Here is an 8,110-nt window from a genome sequence, read left to right as displayed (position 1 = left end):
TTGGCTGATTAAGGAACTAAAAATTGACCATAGCAATGCACATGATCAATCGTTTCATCTTCTCTTGAGATCACGCATAGATGTAAACTTTCTCGCTCAAATATGTCACATAAAATCTCAAAATATAGGTTTCTCATGGATGTATTTTATCTTTAAAAACCCTATCTTGAAGCCATGGTGTTTCTCAATGACAGTGTGGAGGAGAGAGAATGGTTAGAAGAGAAGCAAGCAAAGAGACGAAAAAGAATAACAAGCATCATTGGAGGGAAGGAGCTCTTATTGTAGTATTTTTGTCACTCACTCACTCACTCTTGGTATACATACTCCTCCTTGCAAAATGTGTACGATAATTAGCGTTAGATCACTACTTAAGGATAGGTTAGAGTAAGTGATATTAGGCAGATTATAAATGACGATAATGCGGACAATGGTTGTGTAACCGAAACTGTCGTCTAACCGACTGTGGATCTTGCGCGCGCGCGCGCAGCGCTTCTCTCTCGCTCTCTCTCGCTCTCTCTCTCTCTGTGTCTGTGTCTCTCTCTGTGTCTGTGTCTCTCTCTCTCGCTCATATCCATCTACATCCTAAACAAAACTACTCTCAGAGACTGAATCGACCTGGCGATAATCACGCTGCCTCACGTACAGCATCCTCCACCGACTCCAGCAAATTGCCAACCCACATTCAGCAGAATTGATCATCAACCTGCGCCCGTGATTTTGCCTATTAATCGCTGACGATGGCACACCACCATTCATAAAACAATCACAGCTGCTGGCCGTCTGCATCCGCCGCGAGCCAGTGATTAATCACTGATACCCACCATTAACCATGCCTGCGCCTGCTGGACGTCTGTATTAGTGCCCATCATATTCTATGTCTTCCATCATCCTGTCAGCTTGCTTCTGTTAAAAGGAGAGATTGTCGCATCCGCCTGAGAAAATGAAGCTTCTGGCTAACATGGTGGAGCTCCCTGATCATTGGAGCACCACAAACATGGAATATGGCAACTTCTATGTCAAAAAGGTACTTGCTTTCTAATTGATTAGCATGGCTTTCATTGATATCATGAGCTCATTGCTCATTACCTCTTAAGAGACTTTGATGGAGTAATACCTACCTTCTTCCATTGTTCTATCCCTTACATGAATTTGAAATATAAATGATTGCAATGTTGCATTATGCATGTACACCCAATGCATCTCGAATAAATTGTGTATGTGAAATGCATGCTAACTTAATACTCATGAACTTCTATCTATAGTCTGTATATAAATTGGATTTTAGTGTGTGACCAGCTATATATTGTGTATCAATCTCATTTTACTTGAAATCTATAATGAGGTAATCCCTCATTGATGTAATGCATGCACATCATGTAAATGTGACATTGTAGATAATCTTGGCCATTATCATGGAATCTATACATGTTTGCAAATATAATCTCTCATTGATATGATGTGTTAAATATCCTATGGTTGTGTTGGATTTGTAATATATGTGTGAATTTATCGTGTGAAGGTAGTTGAATTTTGAGTGTAATGGGATTCAATCTAAATGTGTTGCATGTGTGTATATAGGTCACAGACGAACAAGCTAATAAAATTCATGCCGAATGTAAGAGGAACTTGGAGGCGCTTTGCAAGGAGCTCCAAGAATGCAAGGCCAAGCTCCAAGAGTACTCTACACGCCTCAATCATCTCTTATCATCCTCATCTACTTGCAGAATTGGTACAGCTGGTATGTTGCATGAATGCTTATGTATGCTTTATTCTCTCACACATATCTACAATGTTTGATGGATATTGAAGTATTGAATTGCATTGAAATAGTACATTCTTTCATAGTTGTGAGGTTCAGAGGCGGACATTATGGATGGTCTCAAAGGACATATTTGAAGTAAAAGATATATAATTTTAATAACTAGAGGTGTAATGTGATAATTTTGAATATTTCATATCCTTAGAAAATGGTATTCAGTTAGGGAGAATAAAAGAATAAAAAGCTTACAAATGGTACATAACTTGTTTGCCATTAAATTCAAGTGCTAATTGAATGCAAGCTTTAATGATACACAGGTGAAGCTATCCTTATTGGGGAACCTTCTAGCTCAATCAAGGAGGATTCAACATTGAATACTACCTCTGCTAATTCTAATATTGATGGGTTACATATCGATCCTTGTGTAACTAGTATTGGTGTAAATACGGATAAGATTGTTGATAATCCATCGAACCCATCCAGATTGAAAAAGAAGTAGGTGATTTTTGCATAAATTTGTAATATATTTAGTCATAATGTGTCATTGCACTAATTAGAAGGGCATATAATTAAACTCAATACTGTAGACTTATAATGATGCAATTGTTTCAATTAAACACATACATGGTCATGGAATGCTCATCACTTTAATGTACCTTATTGATTTTAGAGGTAATAATTAGGATTATATACAGAGTACACATCTAAATTGGTCAATCTATTTTCATAGCACCTCAGAAACAATGGAAATTGAGAAACCTCATGTGTTAAATTGATGAATTTGGTTTTATTTGAATGGAAATGCAGGCTTGTTATTGGAAAATCAAGACATCCAGATTTAGTAAGGAATTGTGGTGCTGTTTGTAGCAATATGATTAATAGTAATGTAGTCAATTCTACTCATCTAAAGAAATTAGTGAAACCTAGAGTTGGGGGAATCTTGAATTCAGCTCAAGCTCGCCATCTACATCAACCACCCAAGTTTAAGGCGTGTGCTACCCTACGTTGATAATTCCTCTCTGTTAATGGTTTCATCCTCAAGTTTTGCTTTCTTTTTGGATTTTCAAGAGAAAATGCTTTGTTTGAAAATTCTGCTCTAATCAAAGCTCCAAAAGAAGGTATTCTAGCTATATTTAATCTCATCTTTTCTTCAATGTACATATAAATACTTTTTTACTAAAAAATTTCAACTTTTGATAGCCCTCTAGTGGGGTTAGTTGTACAAAGTGTGTGACTACATAAGCTTATAATTAGGATTAGCCACTAGATCTTAAATGAAATTTATTGTTTTTAACATGGAGATCAAATTTCCATGTTTTTTAAATGATTATCGACTTGAATTCCATAAACCATTTTGGACAATTTTAGGTTGATCGTTATTAACTTGATTTCCATTAACTATGCATAATAATGTGTGTTTGACCATTACTGACTTGATTTCCATCATGCATGCTGAACATACCTTGTATATCTAGGATATCTACTTCGCAATAATCTTCTTATCAACAAAAATGGGTCATTCCCATTTTAAAAGTTCCTTTTTTACTTTGAAATTGCAATACAACTTGAAAGTGGGGTTGGGGGTGCTTATGATCATGCTTTGCATTGATTCATAAATACTATTTGAATTTTTTCTGTTGTGGAGGTGTAATAATGTGATAGTCTCAATCTAGAAACTTAATCCCAACTTGGCAATAGCTTAAACTAAGGTGATAAAAATTGAAAGGGCCTCCTTCAAAAGCTATGGTGAGGCAAAGTAAGCTAATTTGAATTTGTCAATCATTCTTGTGCAACATGACATATATTGATTTTATAGGTAAATGTGGTGGCTCTCAAAAAATGTTGAAAATCATGATTTTACAAATGTCTTAAGGATCTGCCAAAGAAAAAAAGAATCATAGTTTGGATTCTCAAAAGTGCACAAAAAGTGAAAGTGAACCAATGTTCAAAGGCACACGCGCACACACACACACACACACACACACACACACACACACACACACACACACACACACACACACACACACACACACACACACACACACACACACACACACACACACACACACACACACACACACACACACACACACACACACACACACACACACACACACACACACACACACACACACACACACACACACACACACACACACACACACACACACACACACACACACACACACACACACACACACACACACACACACACACACACACACACACACACACAAACATATCGCTGGGGGAGAGAGAGAGAGAGAGAGAGAGAGAGAGAGAGAGAGAGAGAGAGAGAGAGAGAGAGAGAGAGAGAGAGAGAGAGAATATAGTCTAAATAAATGAGCTTGAGAAGAGAGAATACCCTACCTCTTATACTTTTTAGATTGAAAATGGATAAGAAACTAAAGTAGTAGAATAGTCTTGGATCCTAAAAAGGCAAGACATATGCACTAAATGCCTCTCAATGAGCCAAAGTCCTAGCTACTACATAACTTTGGAAGTTTAAACTCTATCATCAATCTACTAATAGCATTGATGTAAAGGTAAGGTTCCAAAGATTTTAGAAAATGAGAATTGGACATGATTAATGTATTCTATCATTGGTCACTCAAATGAGTTACATTATTCAAAATTTAGAATAATACAATCAATTCCCTTGAAAGCAAAAAAATTATTTAAATTATTTGATGATACGAAGAATATATTAATAGAACAATGTGTTTTGATACAATGCATACAAATATTGTTCATGTGATTACATTTATTCGCAAAAATGATTTCATATTACATCCTTAGTTTTCCATTCCATAAGTCGTATTCTTTCTTCATTGTGAGAAGGATAAGCAAAAGAAATCAAGCTAAGATAATTATCTAATGTGCTTATAATGACGAATTCAAAAATTATTAATCAATGTTGTAGTATAGCTTTTCATATGAGATATAAGCAAACTAAAGTTAGAGTTTGAATCGATACTTCACCATATCTTTGTATATGGTCTATAAGTAAACTACTAGGTGCTTTGTGCCTAGTTCTCTTGACACTTCACACTTGTATTCTCCCTCAGTGCTTCATATTGGTAAATCGCCCTAAAGTTTAAAGCACTAATATTTGTAATACTTAAAGCACTTCGCACCCTAATGCACGTTGTCAGAGGGGGGTATGTGTCAAGCCACAAACCATAGGGGTTTAGAAGAATATACAAGATGAAATAAAGAATCAATAGAACAAAGAAAAAGCTCTGTATATTACTCTGCAAAAGACTTTGTACATTGTAGACACTCTTTTGAATTATAATTACTCTTTTGATAAAAGCCAAAAACCCTGTATCAAAGCCCTAGGGAGTGGAGTAATGTCTGAAATTTTTTTGTAACTTAATTATGTTCAAACTTTTACATACAAACCTAGAATATGGAGTTTTGGTACTCAAATCAATTGAAACACGTATGATCTATAAGTTTACATGGGCAAAATTGCAAAAATCGTCTCAAAATAGTTGAAAAAGCCACTTTTGTGTAAAACACATTACTTTTTTGTATTTTTGGGGCTGGATGTTCTATGGCACTTAAGATAACTTCTTTTATGTGTTTTTATCCACCCAAAAATGTTATTTAGTTAATAGAATTCATTAATGAATATTCAGTCTATTTTGAAGACCAGTTTTAAACCTAGAAAATCTATCAAAATCATGAGTAAGGATTCCATATGTATATATCTAGAATATGCATATGTATGTCTTTTTCTTGGTTTTCAATTCTTGAACATGTAACCACATGACATCCATCCCCTCCAAACTTACACATCCTCTAGATGGGCCATAACTACTCATCCTCGTCTTCTTGAAGCTCCATAGTCAGCTCAAACTACTCTTCATCCGCATCTAGATCATTTGCTTCATCTACTGTATCATCCACTTCCTCTTCTTCATCCTCCCTCAAGGATCATAAAACCAAATCACAAGCATTCTCAAAAACTTATAGCAATTCCAAACGCTATCACTTGGATCATAAGACACTAATAGCTCATGACATCCAACTATTATGTAACCCTTTGCAACAAAATCTATGAACTTGTTAGACCCTCCAGGATTAAATGGTAATCCAAAATCCCATCGCAACATCTCGTATCCTATAGCTTTTCCTACATAAACCATGGTTGGATTGACCATCTGCACAATTGAATGCTCTCCCAAAGCATATATTTCTTTTGCAGTCTCAAGTACCATAGCATCTTTCCTCTCTTGTACGATAGCATCTGCACACTTCATCATCACATCATCGGTATACACTTTCTTGTTAATCATTTTGTACTTGGTATAGCGAGATTCACTTTCCCCCCCTAATAAACCACCCAACTCTTGTTGCAAATCCACAACATCCAACTCTATTGGCTGAAATGAATCAGCCCTCTTCTCTTTGGATTGCATACAAACAATCTCAAACTTTATATGCTAACACGACAAAACGTAAACTCTTTTCACTGAGATATTTCAGCCATGTGCAACCCTGTTGGTCTTGAAATAATTCAGCCTCCTTTTCAATTTGCTGAAATATAGTAGCCAATGACTCTTTTTTCTAAAAAGACTAAGCATCCAACCCTCTTTGCTAGAATGAACCTGCACAAATATCTTCAATCTCTATAACATTATTTGCATAAGACAATACATCATGCAACACATCAATGCACTCATCATCTAGCTTATCTCTAATCCATGATCTAGCAAGGCAACACATGGCCTAAACCTTCATCTTCCAATCTTAACCATTGTCTTAGTGATTGGTCATGCCCAACGACTTTTAAAAAAACGATTGCGGGAGATCATCACGCAAGTGTATCATCCTCTTCATAGTGCACTAGCTATACATTCTTCATATATATTGCAACATCCTCATCAACAAGAACATCATCATCACTCTCCTTAGCTAGCTCCCCAAATTTGATACCTTGCATGATAGGTTCCTCTGTAGTCTAAATCACATGTTTCTTTCTCTTAATGATATCTATAATTTTCTCGTTTGTGAAGCTCTCTGTTTGAAATCCCCAAAATCTCTCCTATAGTGAACTCAACCTTGCTATCCAAGATTCTCTCTTTGAACACTTTCTTAAGATTTGTCATTGACTCAATATCTGAAGTAAGCTTATACCTTGGTTGTTTCTTCAATCTAGCATTCTCCTTCTTTTGTACATCTTCTTTACTTTGATTAGGGCCTGGTCTAGAAGGTGATGTTGCAAGTTTACCCTCTCTAGTCTTCTTGGAAGTGCTAGGAACACCATCATTTATTCTTTGTTATTCCTCAACAATCACCTTTATGCCTCGAGTCTTTGCTAAATAAGAATAAACTAAACGTGTGTCAACTAGAGAGTCCCACCCAACCTCTAATTGTATGCTCTTCCCTACACTAGATAAATCAACTTGTTGCACTTTTCTTTTATTTGCAGTCTACAAAGCAAAAGTCCATAACTCGGACTTAGATTCCAGTTTCTTCTCAATCTGATTGTTGCCATAAGCTGAAGCATCACATGAGGCTACATAAGATGTCTGCATAGATATATCCTCAAAAATCTTTTTCATGCCTCCTTTACCAAAGTTTAATGCCTTGAATTTGTAAAAAAAATCTTCCCATTTTTCCAAAATACAAAATTCTTTTTATGAACCCCTTTGGAGGCCTTGTAGTCCTTGTGCTCATGGTCGGGTACTATTGCACCACATGCATCTGTGTACATAGTCTCTCTTAGGCATTGCTACTTGAGAAGGACAAGCTCACCTAGAATCATATTTCAAAGACACTTTAATCTTCAAATCTCTCATATAATTTAAAAGCTCATCAATAATATCATCCTTACCTAATATGTAAGGCTTAGCTCTAAGTAGAGGTACATGTTGCAAAGGAGGAATCATAGGTTCGAGAGGCATCAACTGATGATGTCTTCGTTGCCTCTTTACAAGCTTTGAGATTGCTTCTTGTACATCAGTCCAATCAGCTTTTATCCCATTTCCTATGGAATTATCTTCTAAAATCTTCTCTAGATTTGATTACAATGGAGGATCTACAGCTTGTAGAAAAAGCAAAATCATTTTGGAAAGTAGAAGTAGCTGATAAGTAGCACTACCCTAGTTATATCATTGCTCAAAATCCCATTGCAACTCTACAAACTGAAAGTCCTTTACCATGCTTCGTCTCACTCCAAGAATGTTAGTTTTGTTACATAATCTATATATTCTAGGAAAAATTCATATTTTATATTCTTTTTGAAGCCAGTCCTTTCCATGTCAAACCATGATTTTTGTAGAAAGTTTGGATGTGATTTTGTAGCTCAGAAGTTACAACTTTGCTAAAATATTGTGTAAT

At 35.8% G+C, this 8,110-nt stretch overlaps 1 protein-coding gene across 1 annotated transcript; it reads left to right on the top strand.

Annotated features, from left to right (window-relative positions):
• The first annotated feature begins 448 nt into the window (after nucleotides 1-448).
• LOC148038448 (uncharacterized) lies at nucleotides 449-2,912 on the top strand. Its single transcript, XM_087675423.1, has 4 exons — nucleotides 449-1,024; nucleotides 1,579-1,738; nucleotides 2,077-2,254; nucleotides 2,567-2,912. Exons 1-4 carry the CDS (start codon nucleotides 941-943, stop codon nucleotides 2,766-2,768), a joined length of 624 nt encoding a protein of 207 aa, XP_087531549.1. The 5' UTR covers nucleotides 449-940; the 3' UTR covers nucleotides 2,769-2,912.
• Nucleotides 2,913-8,110: the final 5,198 nt, after the last annotated feature.

Source organism: Lygodium microphyllum, chromosome 3, assembly GCF_053477565.2.
Source record: "Lygodium microphyllum isolate KBCC chromosome 3, Lygodium_microphyllum_v1.1.10, whole genome shotgun sequence".
Taxonomy (NCBI): domain Eukaryota; kingdom Viridiplantae; phylum Streptophyta; class Polypodiopsida; order Schizaeales; family Lygodiaceae; genus Lygodium; species Lygodium microphyllum.
Note: the sequence above shows the minus strand (reverse complement) of the source record. Positions and strands in the feature narration are given on the sequence as shown.

Bases quoted from the DNA above. Each gene is read 5' to 3' on its own strand.
- LOC148038448 (XM_087675423.1), top strand. From the start codon at position 941: ATGAAGCTTCTGGCTAACATGGTGGAGCTCCCTGATCATTGGAGCACC. The intron at 1,025-1,578 runs GTACTTGCTTTC...GTGTGTATATAG, and splicing joins GCAACTTCTATGTCAAAAAG to GTCACAGACGAACAAGCTAA. The intron at 2,255-2,566 runs GTAGGTGATTTT...ATGGAAATGCAG, and splicing joins CCATCCAGATTGAAAAAGAA to GCTTGTTATTGGAAAATCAA.